This window comes from Phalangium opilio, unplaced genomic scaffold (assembly GCF_054372755.1).
Source record: "Phalangium opilio isolate 3A_F unplaced genomic scaffold, DU_Popi_V2 ptg000056l_1, whole genome shotgun sequence".
In the NCBI taxonomy this organism is placed as follows: Eukaryota; Metazoa; Arthropoda; class Arachnida; order Opiliones; family Phalangiidae; genus Phalangium; species Phalangium opilio.
In genome coordinates this window covers 5,826,848-5,844,396 of record NW_028324175.1, presented here as the reverse complement: position 1 = coordinate 5,844,396, position 17,549 = coordinate 5,826,848, and the positions used below count along the sequence as shown (strand labels likewise).

The following is a 17,549-nucleotide window of genomic DNA, read 5'->3' as shown; positions in this document are numbered from 1 at the left end:
AATATTGTGAAAAGTGAAATAGACACGCGAAGCCCGCCTCAGTGTGAATGGGTGATGACATCGTGTTAGTGTCGCCTTCTGGTGTCGTTTTTAGTTTTGAAGACTATGCCTAAAGATAGTTGGCCATGCCAGGGACACTATTTCGGCTCAAATTGTGGGCTTAAATAGTGTGAATGATTTGGTAAGTTATTTAGGCCCAAAGTTTTAGTAAACGGGTAATTTCGGGCCTTGGCCAAGGACCCATTCGAGTCCGAGGAGTCAAACTAGAGTCCCCGCACAGGCCTACTCTATACTCTAAAGACTTTTAGAAACTGAAAAAATGGGACTCTCGCACCAATAGAACTTTTTTTTTAAATTCTATTCAATAATGTGCCTCTTTTAATTGTTTCGCTTTTCATGTCTGGTTAAATACACTAATGCCTTATTGATCACGGTTTCTAGATTGACACAGTAGGATGTCGTCCCACGCCAGGATGGTATAAGGAAGGTGGAGAAAACTACACCATGAGTAAATTTGATTCCATCGAAGATTGGGAATCATTCTTTTTGCAAAAAAGGTAAAACCTTTCTGAGTAAAATTGTGTCTTTCTTATTACAATCAGTTACTTGGGGGCGGGGCCCAGAGCCTTGCACTGGCCGGGCTTTCCAAATTCGGAAATTTTATAGGGTTGAGCTTTTCAAATTTTGGAAATTAAGGGGCCGGGCCAACTTTCTGACTGATAATCAACGCCCAGCCCAAACCGCTTGCCCTAGAAGGCTGAAAATATGCAGGAACGTTACTCGTAAATAGTAGGCGCGTACTCAGAAAGATTTTTTCCAATCTGCCGCCATCTTAATAAATGGCATCCAGAAATGTAAAACACCTTCTCTATGCAACATAGCCCGCGCGTTTCAACCGATTCCGCAAATATTTAGTACACTGGTTTCCTTTAACCTAGAGACGGGCTGAATGGTCTTTTGGGTTCCATTTGTTGCCATCTTTTTAACGGAGGCCAGAAATTTAAAAACCTTTCTTTATGGAATAATGTCCGCATGAAAAGTAATATAAAATGTCCCGACGGGCTGACGGGCATCGCTGAATGCCTTCGCTCCTAGGGTGCTATATTAGTTATCAGTAAAATATACCCATTCTTTATATAGTTTTGGTGAAATTCTTATTACACTCGAGCGACGCCGCGGGTAACAGCTAGTTTATGCAATAAAAAAATTCGGGCCAGGCCGGACTAGGACCTCCTTTAATTCAAATGAAAGATAATTGAAATGAATATAAGCTTTTAAGAACAAATGTGACGGACTGTTATTAATAATACACGGCCAACTGCACTACATGCAACGTGTCGGGCCGGGCCGGGCCAGGTCAATGTATGTCACGGGCTGGCTGGGGCAGTAAACCAACTGGATAAGTCCCAAGTCCTAACTTTGCAGCGTCGTCCTATGGATGTGAACTCCCCCTCGCCCTATTACCTTAATGGAGTAAACATTAACAGAGTCAATGAATGTCGTGATCTGGGGGTAATAATTGACCACAAACTATCTACGCGACCTCATATTCTACGGATGTGCACGCGTGCCAACAGTCTCATAGCAGTGATAAGGGCTAACTTCCCTGGTATTACTCCCCCCTTGTTAACTCGGTTATACCAGTGCTACGTTCGCCCTCTCGTGGAATTTGGCAGCGTGATCTGGAATCCCGCATCTCAGACAGATATAGATCTGGTTGACAGGGTTCAAGCTCGCGCCAGCCGTATCCCTCATTACCTTCGACACAAACCACGACACCATCGTTTATCCACCCTCGGTTGGTCATCCCTCTCCCTCCGTCGTTCCTACCTTGATCTCGTTGGTCTCTTTAAAATTTTGTGCGTTCCCACACAGCCGTATTTCAAATTTAATTCGCATTCCCAGGGCACCAGGGGTCATAGTCGAAAACTCTTTCTTCCCCCATCGCGCACCAATGTATTACGCTACTCCTTCTTCCGCAAAACGATATCTGTGTGGAATGGTCTTCCTGAACAGTTAGTCTCCCTCCGTTCGGTAGCACAGTTTAAGGCTCAATTAAAAAAGTTCCTAAAGTTATAAGCTACGGTACCTCAGTTCATATTACCTGTATTTATAGTCCATAATATCATATCATGTATAATTATTCTACTACTCCTTTGTTATTGTATATTATTATTACCATTGTCTTTATTATCCTTGATTTGTAAATATTTTGTTCATTTCTTTCTTTACCAATGTAATCTTACCTTTTGTATCAATTTAAAGTTGGAGCTGAAAGGTCACTTAGGCCCTAGCTCGTCATAATAAAGGAGCAAAAAAAAAAAAAAAAACTAAATGCCCGGCCCGGGTTTCGGACTTTTTTTAAAAAAATGCTAAATCCCGGGCCGGGCTCGGGTCGGGTCTGAAAAATTCGGCCCATCTGGCGGAGCCTATATCCAGATTATCTTCCATCTACTTTGTACGGTGAATTTCATAGAGTTATCAGCTCGTGGGGAACACCGGGACTGACATTGGACCTTTTTAAAAATTCTTGATTTATCTCTATTTTTATTCTTATTTATTGTTTTCGTTTGGAAAGGGCAATTTATTTTATTTTCACTCGCAGTTACGACAAATTATTATTATTATTATTATTATAACAAGCCGTGAATAAGCTCGTAAAGTACCAAAAATGAACGTTTGGATCGCCAGCATCATGTACTACTTTCTATAAACCTGTGCTGGGTTGCCACGGGTCAGGGAAAAGGTCAGGGAATTTAAAAATGGGCCGAAAAGTCAGGGAATTTGATTTTAGTGGGTAAAATTTCTGGGGATAAGTCTTTATTGAAAGGGTAATGAAAGTTTCTCCCCATCCTCTCCTAACACAGAAAACTCTAGAGCAATCCTTAAAAATGCTGTCTAGAATTGTTTCTACAAAGTAAATGGTCTCTAAACAAATCTCTTAGACTGTTATTTATAGTTGAAAGGTTTCTTAGTCATTTTGGTGCAACAAATACATTGGAAAACTTAATGTAGATCGAGTTTATTTAATTATAAGCGCTTAAAACGTGCTGTAAACATTCACACTTTCTGTGACGTCAAAAAGCTCTTCCCTGATTGATTAGTTAATTCCTGTAGGTGGTACTTTGTGTCTCAGTTTAGTTTACATGCCGATATCTATATAATTTTGTTCAAGTAAGAACTTTTTTTAAAATGGACTGTACAGAAGGAATCATCAGGCGGGTGAAAGTGTCCGAGATGAGGCACGTGGTTCAAAGAAACTGAGTTTGTTTCATTTTGAAAACTTGCGCTGCAGGGAATTGGCGCTGATATCTCGCGGAAAACACTTGAGTGCGTGTCCAGATAGGAACTATGAAAATTTATAAATTAAAGGGACTGTAAAGAAGGCATCGGCGGCTGGGTAAAAATGATTTGAAATACGTCAGAGTCACGTGACCGAGGAGAGGCGTGGTTCAAAGAAGCTTAGTTCGTTTTATTTCGGAAACAAGCACTTTGGGGAATTTGCGCTGTAATCTCGCGAAAAACAAGGACTAGGTGTCCAGTCCCACCCTATGTGGAGTCTTTGTATCTTGTTGTCACGTGATGCCTGTGACGTATTACAAATAATTTTTACCCGCCCGCCGATAGCTTCTTCGCAGTCCCTTTAACAGATAGCGCCTTTGTTGAAAGTTGTAAATGATTTTCGTCTTGTTTTATTAAGCCATATTGATTTAACAAAATGTTCTTTGGCCATTTTTTTTCTCCCATATACCAGTATAAGAACCAAAAGCTTTTCCCAGGGATAGATTTAATTTTAGAAGTAGGAATGGAGAACAGAGTAATCTGGACGCGGCGTCAAAGTCCTCGGGAAAGGGGGGGGGGGTGGCGGGTCATAGAGCATAGCGACAGAGGTAAAAAGGAATTACGTATTTTTCGCCGTACCCGTCAGCAACGTCATCCAAACGTGGCTTAACATGCTTCATACAAACCTGGAAAAATCAGGGAAATAAATAGTTGACAAAAACCTCTGGGAAATTTCGAATTTTTTAGTAAAATTCAGGGAAAGTTGCGTCAATCAGGGGCCGAGTAATTAAGCAAAATGTTCGTAAACATCCCCTCCATAGGATTAACATTGCACTAAACTTTGGAGGCTCAGAACTCTGGTTCTACTAGAGATACGGGATGTCCTTTGATTATGTAATAATCCTATTTGTCCCCCCCCCCCCACCTCGTTCGTTAACATTTGCTCCATAGGATACTCCATATACGGGAAAATTCTGGGAAGTATATGGGGAAAAACCTGGAAATATCAGGGAAAGTTGTATGAACCCTGTTTAACAGTTTAAGTGAGCCAATAAGATAATTTAAACTTTTCTTTACATGTTGGAGGGAGGGGCTCTTTACCGGGCTATGAGTCGGACTGAAGTAAATACTAACCGTTATTCATTCCTACTTCTAAAATTAAATCTATCCCTGCTTTCGTAGAGGAAATTCACTACTTCTTTTTTTTATTTTTTAGTTTTTTGTTCCACGATGGGGAGCTAGGACGTCAGGACCGAAATCTGATGTCTCCTACTTTGAAAGTATTAAATGGGAGGACATTGAATACAGGGTGGGCGATTGCGTTTACCTAATGTCAGATGTTTACATGTTTAACTATACGCCAGAACCTCCGAAGATTGAGAAGTTAAAGGATCTTTCGGTAATTACGCAATTTAATTTGTTTGCCTGTCCTAATAAGACATTTAAACAGCTGGGCGACGCGAACTTTTCCAAGAGTAGAATGATAGGGGGTGCGACCAAGTAAGAGCTTTTAAAAAATTTCGGTTTGGAGTGTTTAGCCGAGTCTTGATTGTCTCTAGCCTTTTCACTAGTCAAAATTGTTCATTCGAGTCATAGCCGACTTGTATTAATACAAGTCGGCTATGCCCAGATAAATCAGGCTCTCTAATAGAAATCTAGATTCTTTATAACCACTCTTTTTAAATATATCAGTTCATCTCGCGAATACTAGGCTTAACTATTCGCGGTTAATCGGGTAGTAACCCTAATATTCGCCAATAGTCAATACAAAGCAAGGAGAAAAACATTTAGAAGCTCCTAAATTTCAAAATACCTCTCCTCATTGGTGACCAAGTGTTTCTTAAAATTTTCCTAGGCACATGAGGGTAGTTTTTGATTGGAGACAAATAAAATTGGAATGATAATTTTTAAAATAAGGTGGGTCTCTCTAGTGCCAAGGGCCTATATTTCTTTTGTCGAACTTTAACCGAAAAGTCAGGTCGGCATTCGACATTCGTATCGAATAGTGAAAATGGGCTTATCGAATAATTCGGTTCGGTATTCGATCGAATTATTCGATTGAAACGGTTAACCGCACACCTCTACTTATAAACTAATGGTAATACTAATGCATCTAAATTGGGCGCTAATTTCAGGACTTAATTTACATATTTCATCAGTGGGAGTAAGGTCAGAACAAAAAATAGTAAACTTACAATCATAAATGATTTGATTTGGTTAATGTTCGTTGTTAAGGGGAATATTTTCCTTTTCAGCAGTGGTCTCCGTTGGAACATCTTTCCACTCAGTGTCGTTAGGGTTATATTGATCATCTTCATCCTCATCTTCGGGATCATATTCAGCTTCTTTCTCACCATCCTTCAACGGCTTTTTTACTTTCTCTAGTTTTTTACGCTTCTTAATACTTCGAGTCTCCGTCTTCCTCTCCAACTTTGACTTGCGATGCTTGGCTACTTTCTGTTTATGCTTACCATGAATAGCGCTTTCACACTAAAAAAAACAAATATGAAATATGTCACTAAGCCTTGGATAATATTAGGCATGTGCGAGTGCTCGAAAAGGTTCGAGCCGAGTAGCCAAAATTGAGTTCTCAACCATCTCTCAAAAACCCTGGATGCGCGAAATCCTACCTATGAGATCTGCGAAGGGGTTTAAGTAAGCTTAATACTTATTATTAGCTCTTGAAATGGTGTGACACAGAACCAGGTCCGATATATAAGACGACTTTTGATTGGCTCTTAGTTTGAGTTATTCGAAGCACGCATGATGCGCATGATGCAAGGCAAAGAAATTATTCAATTATCCCACGTTAGCAGCGTTGTTGGAGGAAATCGGCGCCATTTTTCCCGCCGACAAAAAACTAAAGGCTGTTTGATTAAACTAGTTTTTATTTATTTTCGTGATACTGTCTTAGCAAACTTAGCATAAGGTTAAAGGCAATTAGTTCCTTCTGAAACTTGCTAGAATAATAAAAGTCGTCTTATCTAAAAAGAAAAACTTTCTTTAGGCTCGAAATCCGATTTTCACTAACTTGAAAGCTCAATAAGGCTCGAAACCCGATTTTTGACTAAACCTGAAAGATCGAGAGCTCCATAAGAAAAAAATTCCAAGGCTCGAAACTGAAAATCCAGCGCTCGCACACCCATAGTTAATATAGTGGTTAGACAGATCATATTTTAAATCAAACGTCACTAGGCCTTGCCAGTTAAGCCTTGGTGAAGTTAGTGGTTAGACCATTTATATGTACAAATATCTCGTTGGAGATCATATTTTAAATGAAACGTCACTAGGCCTTGCCAGTTAAGCCTTGGTGAAGTTTGTGGTTAGATATAGATTACTTACGGTATTTTGAATTTCGCAATTTTTGGAAATAATTTGGATTAGGTAAACTACGTTTTCGCAGTCGGGTGTAGGGCAAGAATTATCCAAAAAATCCTGCGAAAAATAATATTTTTTTTTATACAAATTAGGGCTCACCACAAATCGAATTTATAAAAATTAAGGCATTATGACCGCAATGAAATTACGCATTAAATGAAACCTAATCTAACGTATCTCGATTGTGGCCTTTGCGTATCGAAACATTACCAGATACAAAGTCCAGTCTAAAAAGCACTTCAAATAGATGTTCCAAAAGACCTTGATACACCAGAAAAAATACAGACTCTATTCATCGACCCCAACGCACTCGACCCTACCATTAAACAGCACTTTGAATTGATATTTTCACATTCAAATTCCCTGACTTTCCAGCTTTTCCCTGACCCTTTTATAAGATTTTCCCTGATATTTTTAGGCCAAATTGTTATTGCTCTAAATATAAGAAAAAGAGAACAAATTCGATTAAATCGAATATTAATATTTGACGTAAAACACAGCAGATTTCACACTCCTCGATTTCAGTGCCTGGTCACGCGTGATCTCGCTAAAACGGCGTTTAAAACGTCACATAAACGCGGAGATTTTAACAAACTTTTATCAAATTCCCTGACTTTGTTGAAATTCTTAATATTCCCCGACCTTTGGGTCAATTTTCAAATTCCCTGACCCGTAGCAACTCTATTTAAAACAGTGCTTCAAATTGATATTGCAAGTGACCTTGATAAACTAGAATTCAAACACTAATTAACTTCCCCAACGTACATGAACATACCTTTAAACAATGATTTGTGAAACTAAAATTAGAATAACCTAAATATATCCAGAAGTGAGATGAGACCAGAAGTACTGAGCTAACCAAATTCTTCACTCGGCGAAAGTGAATATTCTTGATAACACACCAACGGTTGGCCCTCTGGTGGCGGTTTCAGAATTTCCCCTCCAAAACGTGAGACGCTCGCGGTGGTAGACGACCGAACTAGATTCAAGCACCCGCGTCCGTGTTTCGCCGCTTTAGGTTGAGGGGAAGGGGGTAAGAAATTTTTTTGGAACTCGACCAATTTTTCTCTCTCTGGTTTTAGCGCGTGGGAAGCGGCATAAAATCCTCAAATTTGTTCATTAGTGCCAGGATCTATTACCAATGCTAGAGCCCTTCACTTCTAGTCTCATCTCACTTCTGATATATCATAGAATAATAACAATGCCTTAATTGCTTGCGCCTTTTATTTGGTAAGTGCAGCAATTTTCCCTTCCCCTAAGACGCGAAGTGCATTACCTAAAACCCTAATTAAAATGATAATAAATAATTAAATTGAAACTAACCCTGGCTAATGTCAAAGTCTTAAGGCCCGTTTTCAATCAACTTGGCTTTTTTGGGAACTTTTGACGGGCTTTCGAAGATAAAAAATCTTCCAAAAAATTGAAATGGAAAAGCTGAAACTCGTATCGTTTTCAAACAAGCTTCAAATGAATAAAAAATTACAAGTGGGCGTGACTTATTTATAAATTACATTTTCATGTGTGTAGACGTCATTTTCTTTTCGAAAAAAGTCCTAAACCCGTAGCAAAACTGAACGCGCCGAAACACTAGCTGCCTTTAATGTAAAAAACACGCAGATAGTTGTAACCATGGAGACTGTATGCTTTAATCTAATTGGTGAATCAAGATTGACGACACTTCTAGCGCTTAAACAAAATGAGAAGCAAATATCAAACTCATTTAGGTATCCGCTTCTCTAAGGTTTAAAGCCTGAAAAGACGAAAAGCTGAATTTGAAGCTTGTTTGAAAACACCAAGATTTTTTGCTTCGGCTTTCCGCTGCTACTTTTGAAGCAAAAGCTTAATTTTTGTTCAAAAAATCTTGATTGAAAACACGCCTTTACTCATTCCGTGGCCATATTTGAAAACGAAGCTATAAAATGTTTGTTTGTTGGACTTTCTATTTAACTTTTCCCCGTGTTTATTTTTACGCTAGAATACTATAATGGTTTATTTATTGATAAGTTTTTTCCTAAAGCGTGACAAATACCATTATAACTATTCCAAGCAAGCGTAGAAATATATTTATAGAAATGAGAACTAACCTCGAGTCTCTCCTTGATTGAAGTTTCGTCAATAACTTTTTCCGTTCCTGGCCAATCGTATTGCTTTAAGACTGAAACGTTTTTAATCAGTTCCTGGCAATGTTTTGGAGGTAGAAGCGATACGTCAAAACTGAGAAATTAAAAATACGCGTTAAAAATTAGATAAGAGGGTTTCCTGAAAATTCCACTTCCAAATTCCTAGCTGCTTTTTCCCAGACATTTTCCTGTACTTTCCCCTGATACACCAAATGATGTTAATGTCATGGGCCAGTCCTAATTTTCATCAAAAACTGAAAAATGTTCATGATATATAAAATATTAAACGAAACATTGGGAGAAATGAACTTACAAACGCGAGTGCAGAGGATATAGGCTGTTTCAATCTCTTTTTCACGGGATATTGTTGAATATTTCCTTTAAAACCTTAGCTTTAATCACAATTCTTTATATTTATTATACTTTGCGCCTTACCTTATGATCTCATATGAAGCGTCATCTCTAATTAATTTCGAGGCTTTGTCCAAATGAAACTTCTTTACGCTTTGACATTTCGAAATAAGCTCGACCCACCGAGTCTTTACTTTCTCGCACTCGGTGGACGCGCATTTAAACAACTTAAATAGAATTTCCCCAGATTTGCAATTAATATTAAATCATAAAAATTTTCCCTTCTTACCAATAAAATTGGACCAATCGCTTTTGCCACTAGTTTGAAGAAGTTTACAAAACTAATTAGGTCATCAAAATTTAGACTGTCGCTAAATCAAAGAATTTTTCAAATAAGACGAGTTATTACGTTTATTTTCAATAGTAAAAGGATTATTTTCTTACTTTATACCCGCAGACTCCGCCCATTCTTTATACATGGGGTGGTTTGGGTTAGGATTTTCAAATAAAAGTGGCTCCAAAACTTTCCCTCGATAAACGTAATAATCTAAATTACACGATTAATGTTAGTAAAAAAATATTAAATATAGCTGAGCTCGAATTTTGAACAAACAAGGAGCAAATTTAATCAAATAAGCTGTTCTAAAATCATGTATCGTCTGCAAATATTAAAAGCCCTATGAGATTGAGTTCAGTTTCGCAAAAAAGGTCTGGTTTTTACTTTATGACGTTTGCAGCCAACAAAATCCAAAATCTCCATAGAATCCATGAAGGGTAGCGCCTTTAACTGCCATTTTTTCAAAGTCGGAAACAATGGCATACAAACTGTAACTAGAACTAAGTTTAAAGATCTTCAAGAAATCCAAGGCTTAGTGTAAAAAGTTTTGAAAATTTTGATCAAGATTTTATTCTTGATTTAAATTTTTAAAGAAACCGATGGCTACTAAAATTGTTTCTGAAAATTAATAAATACACACGCAAAAAAGAAGTAATAATCAAAAATGTCAAACGATAATTCGCTGAAAAATAAAGTTGCGCTGGTGACTGTCACTGACAGTTTGACAGAAGCAGACACTCCACCGACACGGTTCACTCGATCACGCTGATCCCGGGAAAAAATTATTTTCCGGACCGGAAATAAGCACAATACACGGGACATTGGCCACCGATCATTTGCCCTGCACCACGGCCTTATTTCCCTCGCTGGTTATTTCCATCCCTGCATTTATGAAGATTGAAAATTTGTTGACCAATAAGATTCGCGAAAGCCACGCGCATTTGGAGGCGATTGAATATAAAAACGGCAAACCGGTCGTGATTCAGTTTAGTTACCGATTTGACTTGTGAAACTTACTACAAAAATATTTTTGCTGAATATGAAATTTAACTAATAAAGTTAAGTTTAATTATGGCGTCGTCAAAGCGAAGATCTATTGTGGGTGCTCTGCATGAATTTAATAGCGAGTAGAAGCCTTGGTAGAAGGACGACCGCAATCCTGTCTTGGTAATAGAAAGGTAAGTTAGTGTTCTTCGTGTTCAATACAACGCGCGCTAAATTCAGAAAGGTTTTTATGATGTTCTGCTAAATGCGCGCCTGTTTTTGTTATTATCAAGTTTTATCTCAGACCACTAATATAGTATATATATATATATATATATATATATATATATATATATATATATTAGTGGTCTGAGGTTTTATCAACTGAATAAATTCCCCCTTTTTCAAAATATTACTAAATTGGGTATGTTTTTACGGGAAAACATTACTTTTAGCTCGCACAATCAAAATACAGTTTTTCCAATTAATTTCTTGATGTTAATTATATGATAATTAATTACATTTAAGTCGCGGAAACTATTTTAATCGATATTTTCATAGCCATAAAAACCCCACCAGTTCCTTCTTCCTAGCCACGATATATCTAAAAATATAACATAACCCAACCTAACCTAACCTATAATATGAAGGGTAAAATATAGAAAAACATGGAAAATATATATTTTAAATTTTAATTAATTTACGCATCATAACTTTAACAAATTATCCTATAATTAACCTTGAATAAATGATATTTATTGATAAAACTGTATTTTGAATGTGCGAGCTAAAATTTAGCCGTTTTTACCCTGATAACGTAGGCGTTGGTAGTACGTCACACACTCCCAAGTCTCACCGCTGTTCTGGTAGCCATATTGGGTGGTCTCAGCTTCGTTCTCGCTTTAAACCCACCAATATGGCAGCGTAAATTTTGTCACGAGACTCTGCTCCTCCTCCAACTGAAAGCTCCCAATTTTGTTATTTTAGTTTCTTTCTAACCAAATGAGAGTCGCGCATTCAGCCATTCATGTTTTAAGCGTCAACTCCTAACAGTCCGACCTAGTTAGATCGTGGAACCCCCCTTTAACTATTAAAGTTTGCGTAGGGAGAAAACAGCAACGTTTCCGTTGATTGGAAAGTAAATCCGCGCAATGAGATTTATCAACTGGATTCCAACGATTGCCTCATTCCCAGGACGCAGTATGTTTTTGGTAAGCGTGGCTTGGATGGTAAGCGAGGGAGGGACTCGTTTTTGACAATAAAACTCTGTCAGATCGCGTCTTCTCCGACGTGGAAAGCAATTTGGACGTTTATAACGAGTTGCGCAAAGACGTGGTCAACTCTGTGTTCAACGGAATGCACGGAACGATTTTAAATTAGATTTTAAATTTAGATTTTAAATTTAGCTTTTAGATTAGATTTTAAATTAGATTTTAAATTGAATTTTAAATTAAAACTCTTAAAGCCAAAATGTTAAATTAGATTTTAAATTAAAACTCTTAAAGCCAAAATGTTAAATTAGATTTTAAATTAAAACTCTTAAAGCCAAAATTTTAAATTAGATTTTAAATTAAAACTCTTAAAGCCAAAATTTTAAATTAGATTTTAAATTAAAACTCTTAAAGCCAAAATTTTTAATTAGATTTTAAATTAAAATTCCTAAAGCCAAAATTTTTGAGTTATTTCAAACATGGGCCCACGCTTTCCTCCAAGAACCTAGTTATAGGCCAGTTCAGGAAGGCCTTAAATTTACAGTTCCATTTTTAATTAAATTTTAAACTTTTGTAAAAATTAATATGGTTTTATTTTTCCAAACAATAAATTATCTAACTTGTTTCCATAACTTCTCGCTTGATTGATTTTATGAAAACGCTCCAAAACCATAGACATTATAACATACTATTTAAGCCTAAACTATTGGGGAAGGCGGCGCTTGAACGTTTTTGTGAGGGATTTTTCGCTTCTTCTCCTTGGCGTATGTGATGGGGTGGCGCCTTCTGTTGACGAGCGAAGGAGTTATTAAATAAAGCGCGGGAAATCCAAGTTGCAATTTCTGGATTTTTGATAACGTATTTTTAGATTACCTTCGCCGCGTGTAGGGGCGCCACCAGTCTTTTCTCTGAAACCATGGAACTAACTAACGCAAGCCTGAATATCTGAGAAATGTTTGGTGACAACGCACCCTAGCGAGAATTTGATGCGAACCGGAAAAGTGATTCAATTTTTAAAAGGGGAAGGGGGGGGGTTAGCAAAAAGCCTTAAAAGCAGTCATATATATATATATATATATATATATATATATATATATATTTCCAATTGAGACTGGGTATTCTTTCCAACCTATCAATTCTGTCCAAATTTCATAATTACACTTAGGTTGTGAAAAGGCGATAAACTCTTCATCTTTCATGTACTGTTTCTGCGCTTGGCGATTGTCACTTCTACAACCACTACACACACAGATCTTCTTAGGTCTCACCTTATTTATGATTATTTTAAAAACAACGGTACAACCTTTAAAGTGTTAAATACTTAGTTCTTAAATAAATTATGTATCCAGGTTAGGGATAAAATGAATTTCTAAGCGTTAGTTAGTCCCATAGTATCACCATGATTTTGTTATTATCAACGGAAAACATTAACCGCTTTTACAAAATATTACTAAATTCAACTAAATTGGATAGGTTTGAACTGTAAAGTTTTGCTACCTTTTCCAAATAGGCTTGTTTATTGCCACCTTTAAACAATTTGGCTAATTTACTTTCATGGGGCTCTTTTGGCCACTACAACTTGAGATAAACGGAGAACTAACGCTTTGAAAGAAAGAAAACTTCTTTGTAGGTCTTAGTTTTTAAATAAATTGTATGGTGAAATTTCGGATTGTTTATTATGATTGAAGATCAATTATATCAGTCACCGACTCACCGGGAAAGTAAGTTATGCCACCGTGTCCTTTGTCTTTATCAAAATGAGTACCATGGATGAAGGATGCGCGTGCAAAACTTTCGACGCTCAAAGCAGGAATAGAGAACAGGGTGTATTGGGCGCACGTCAAAGTCCACGACCCCCTTCCCTAGGGGGGGGGGGGCATGAAAGAAGAGACGGGTCATAGCGACAGAGGTAAAAAGGATTAACGTATTTTTCGCCGTCTCCGTCAGCAACGTCATCAAAAGGGAGATTTTGTGGGAATAGCTAGACTCATCATTATGTATGACGAAATTTATGATGCGAATAATCCATCTCGCTGCCTAGCTGTTGCATCGACCATTGAAATGACAGTTAGTTAATCGTGACGGGAAGTGTTCAAGCCCAGCCCACAAATCACTCATAGAAATTAATGACGGATATGAGGCTGTATGCATTCCTTAGAGATGTGAAATTACCTGGAAAATGACCTTGACGGAGTTTAGAGAGGCTGAAGACTCATGGTTGTTTCATGGTGCGCGTATTAGACTGCCGCGTATCATTGAATCCCTGGAATATGCATTGAGTTTTGTTATTGAACTCCAAAAAATACCTCGAAATTTGAAAAATTTTAGCGAGGCAATTTGATTTTAGTGGGAAACAACAGTTCTTGGGTTTACGAAAAATGCAAAATTGCGCGATAAATTTGTGTTTAAAAGATAACGGTTCAAATGAAGAGTTGACTTGTTTATAGCTCAATAATATCCTGAAAAAATATCCCTTTTGACATTCCCAGACTTCTTGTAGATGTGATGTTGAAAGTTTGGGTGTTTCCTTTTAAGTCATGATGTAAAATAGATACACGTTTCAGTAAAGGGTGAATGAAAAGGTCTGACACATTTTGATAATAAGAGAGATTTTATATTTAAAAACAATTTATAATATTTGAAAAAAAAAAAGAAATTTATCATTGAAAAAAAAATTGCCTATAAATTAAATAAATATTTAAAATAAAGAACAATTAAAAGGATCAAATCTAAATGGCGCTCCTGTAAGGAAATGATTTAAAATTAGAATCATGACCTGCGGGAAATTCTGTAACTTTATAGCTAGTTATTGCAGATGATAACACACGATGTTATGGCAGCGAGAGATATACAGGGCGTTTTTGAAAAGTCTGGCCAAATTTAGGTAGCGTGTTCCAAAGAACCATGAAATAGGGAGTTGCCTATCCTATAGCGTGACTTAACCAGCCAAGACATCAAAAACTATGGATAAATATCTTCAGTACCCAGTATATGATTGAATGCTACAACAACTGATTTGTTTTGTGGTGAAATTATTTTCGGTGTGCTAAATATTGATTATGACTTTTAACTTGTACTGTGTTAATAACAATTAAAAGTACCTGTGCTAATGACCATTAAAACAACCTGTGTTAATGAAATGTAAACATGTTTCTTAGCGATAGCACACTTCTACACACAATCGCCCCCTTCTGTTTCCAAACCTTTAGTCTCTCATTTCTTTCGGTTGGCTTATGCAATTGAGCGTTTAATCGAAAACAAGATGAGCAAGCCATATGACAAGTTTCACAATTTTGTTGATTTTTGGGCTACTTTTGAAAGCTCATAACTCTGAAATGGCGTAATTGAGGTACATGGTTCTTTGGAATTTTTCACTCGGAGTGACTCCAAGAACACGCTACCTAAATTTGGCCAGACTTTTCAAAAACACCCTGTACATAGATGAATATAAAGTTATTTAACACACGAGATGGGCACAAACCCTTAAGCCCATAGTTATCAATGACGATAACTCGCTAAGAAACTTACAGTATTTCTTCCCCCTCCCATCCAAAGGGTGGTAGAACCAAAGTACAGTGGGCTATGTGCGTGAGTGGAAAATGTTCTATGAAAGTTTTGCCACTGTATTTATTTACGCCTATTTATTCATTTATTTAAGGGGTCATCCGTCAACGACTTTTATTCTGACCTGGATGGCAAAATGTCAAAGAACATTTATGACTGAAAAATTCCCCATAAACACAACCATTGTACTTCGGTCTTACCACTCTATTTGGAAATATTACTTTAATTTGGAGCTCGTTCTCCTTCAATTTCATCGCCTTGAGATTGCGCAGCCTCCAACGATCCCCCTTTAATCGGAATTGTATAATATAATTGTAAATTTTAACCTTTAAGCAATAAATGAATTTTTATACCACGGACTCGTCTTCCGTTCCATTGTACAGATTGGCCGTACCGACATCCTCTAGCACGGCCGATACCACGGCCTCGGGGTGGTATGATACCACGCCCGATACCACGGCCTCGGGGCCTCGGGGCCTTCCAATACCACGGCCTCGGGGCCTTCCAATACCACGGCCTCTGGGCCTACCAGGTCGCTGTTAGATTATTCTGTTAGTAACTGAGATCTTCACGTACGCAAGTATGTGCTAGGTTAAATCAAATTTACTTTATTAAAAGGAATACAATTAACTGAGTTATAAACTGTAGCTTAGAGGCGTTCTTCCTAGCTGCACTGCGGGCTGGAGATCCGCTCTGAAGTGCCAGTCCTCTATCTAGTCCGTAATTGTTAGTGTTATAGTTCTGATTAGTCTGGCGCCGTCTAGGGAGGTTTTAAGGTACTAATGTAAGGATTCGTAAGGCGCGTAATACAACTGGCACGAAGCACAAACTGTAACAACTTTCTTTTTTTTTTTTTTTTTTCGTGTTTTAGTAGTTAGTATGTGTAGCGGAGTGGCTTGCGAACGTCACGCTTCGGGCGACTAGGCAATAGTGGCAATGGTGTATCCATTGGTATGTTCGGAGCACCGTGGGAGATGGAATGTCCGATAGGCACTTCGGTCGGTGCAGAGGCGGATGGTGGAGGAGTGTCGCGATGGCGGGGTGAGACGGCAGGAGGGACAAGAGGCGGTGGAGCCGGGCGTGCCTTTGTGTGAGTGTGCCATGCAAATGGTTCCGGGTCATGCCTCCTTGGTTCGCATGGCGTGGTCCGTGTGCGAACGGAATTTGAATTTGAATCGGGTGTACGTCTGATGTTAGAGGGATCTAACCGAATTTGGCTTCTCGTGCGACGGATGACTTTATCCAGGGGTGTGTGTAGGTGGTAGGAAAGAGGTTCAGGGCCAACTGAAGCGATTCTAGCCGGGAGCCACAGCCTAGGTCCTGCGAGGTAGCGGACAGCTTGACCAGGGTATAATGGAGGTAGAGGCATGGTCGACGTGTTGTTGAAAGTTGCAACCATGTTCTTTTGGCGTTCATGAAGGACCCGTTTTGTGTCGTTCGTGGGATATAACGGCTCAAGTGACATGTTGGTGGTGGTTAAGTGTGTGCGTAGGCGACGGCCCATAAGTAATTCTGCTGGGGATGGAAGATCTGTTTTGGGTGTAGTGCGATAATCCAGTAATACTTGATCCAGGTCACGATGTTCCTTCTTGGCCTTTATTAAGGAGTTCTTAAGCGTTTGTATGGTCCGTTCCGTCATGCCATTTGACTTCGGATAGTAGGGGCTGGATGTAGTGTGCCTAACACCCCACTGCTCAAGAAAGTGTTTAAAAGCAGCAGACGAGAACGGCGGGCCATTATCTGTGACCAACAGTTGAGGTGCGCCGTAGCGGGCAAAATTTGGTTTCATAAAATTGATCACCGCCTGTGCATTTGTGGATTGAAGCAACTTTGCCTCAACAAACTTGGAATGGTAATCCACCAATACAATGTAATGTTGGGAGTCCACTTGAAAAAGGTCAGAACCAACAGTTTCCCATGGGAGTTGTGGGACTGGATGGGGTGTTAAAGGCATGGCGATATTGGCGCGATCTCGTTCACGACAGATGGTGCAGGCTCGAACAAAATCGGTGATATGGTGGGACATGTGTGGCCAAAACACATTTATTTTTGCCTTCGCAACACAGGAGTTAATGCCTTGATGCGTGCTGTGAATTTTAGTAAGCATTTCCCCTTGTAGTGCTTTCGGGATAACCAGACAACAACCACGATAGACTAGACCATCCTCGATGTATAGTTCGTTCTGGTGTTGCCAATACGCGGCCAGCTCCGGTGAGAGAGTCCTTTGGGTTCTGGGCCAACCTTGATGGATATGTTCGCTGACCTGTTGCAGGACAGCGTCGTCCTTTGTGGCAGACCTGTACTTGTCCTGAATGGAGGCGG

The 17,549-nt window shown here is 38.6% G+C and overlaps 3 protein-coding genes and 1 long non-coding RNA gene across 8 annotated transcripts in view; 2 read left to right on the top strand and 2 right to left on the bottom strand.

Annotated features, from left to right (window-relative positions):
* Positions 1–17,549, top strand: part of LOC149668197 (DNA (cytosine-5)-methyltransferase 1.S-like) — a 177,101-nt gene that overhangs the window by 12,822 nt on the left and 146,730 nt on the right. The window lies entirely within an intron of this gene.
* On the bottom strand, positions 1,060–5,615 carry LOC149668212 (uncharacterized). Of its 4 annotated transcripts, XR_016367987.1 has the most exons (4): positions 5,478–5,615; positions 3,614–3,968; positions 2,180–3,349; positions 1,060–2,104 (listed from the first exon to the last, which is right to left on the bottom strand). XR_016367987.1 is itself a non-coding variant. In XM_089841115.1 (3 exons), exons 1-3 carry the CDS (start codon positions 5,604–5,606, stop codon positions 3,272–3,274), a joined length of 270 nt encoding a protein of 89 aa, XP_089697241.1. In that variant the 5' UTR covers positions 5,607–5,609; the 3' UTR covers positions 2,804–3,271. The 4 variants fall into 4 exon arrangements, 2 of the variants coding, with proteins under 2 accessions (XP_089697241.1, XP_089697240.1); XR_016367988.1 differs by lacking the exon at positions 3,614–3,968 and having other exon boundaries at positions 5,478–5,606; XM_089841115.1 differs by lacking the exon at positions 1,060–2,104 and having other exon boundaries at positions 2,804–3,349; positions 3,906–3,968; positions 5,478–5,609.
* LOC149668211 (uncharacterized) lies at positions 6,752–10,609 on the bottom strand. Of its 2 annotated transcripts, none has more exons than XM_089841080.1 (9): positions 10,109–10,609; positions 9,853–9,962; positions 9,745–9,790; positions 9,576–9,678; positions 9,421–9,502; positions 9,216–9,358; positions 9,094–9,158; positions 8,745–9,034; positions 6,752–7,095 (listed from the first exon to the last, which is right to left on the bottom strand). In XM_089841080.1, the coding sequence occupies exons 2-8, from the start codon at positions 9,949–9,951 to the stop codon at positions 9,018–9,020; spliced, it is 555 nt and encodes a 184-aa protein (XP_089697206.1). In that variant the 5' UTR covers positions 9,952–9,962; positions 10,109–10,609; the 3' UTR covers positions 6,752–7,095; positions 8,745–9,017. The 2 variants fall into 2 exon arrangements, with proteins under 2 accessions (XP_089697206.1, XP_089697207.1); XM_089841081.1 differs by having other exon boundaries at positions 9,853–9,956.
* On the top strand, positions 10,792–12,291 carry LOC149668210 (uncharacterized). Its single transcript, XR_016367991.1, has 2 exons — positions 10,792–11,663; positions 11,726–12,291. It is a non-coding gene; the product is annotated as an uncharacterized LOC149668210 (long non-coding RNA).

Coding starts and splice junctions, on each gene's coding strand:
- LOC149668212 (XM_089841114.1), bottom strand. CDS start 5,606: ATGAGGATGAAGATGATCAATATAACCCTAACGACACTGAGTGGAAAG. Junction 3,969..5,477: donor AAATCAAATCATTTATGATT/GTAAGTTTACTA, acceptor TGATTTTTCCAG/GTTTGTATGAAGCATGTTAA. Junction 3,350..3,921: donor TTGGATGACGTTGCTGACGG/GTACGGCGAAAA, acceptor AAATTTTCATAG/TTCCTATCTGGACACGCACT.
- LOC149668211 (XM_089841080.1), bottom strand. CDS start 9,951: ATGCCATTGTTTCCGACTTTGAAAAAATGGCAGTTAAAGGCGCTACCC. Junction 9,791..9,852: donor TTGGCTGCAAACGTCATAAA/GTAAAAACCAGA, acceptor TAATATTTGCAG/ACGATACATGATTTTAGAAC. Junction 9,503..9,575: donor GCGGAGTCTGCGGGTATAAA/GTAAGAAAATAA, acceptor TCTTTGATTTAG/CGACAGTCTAAATTTTGATG.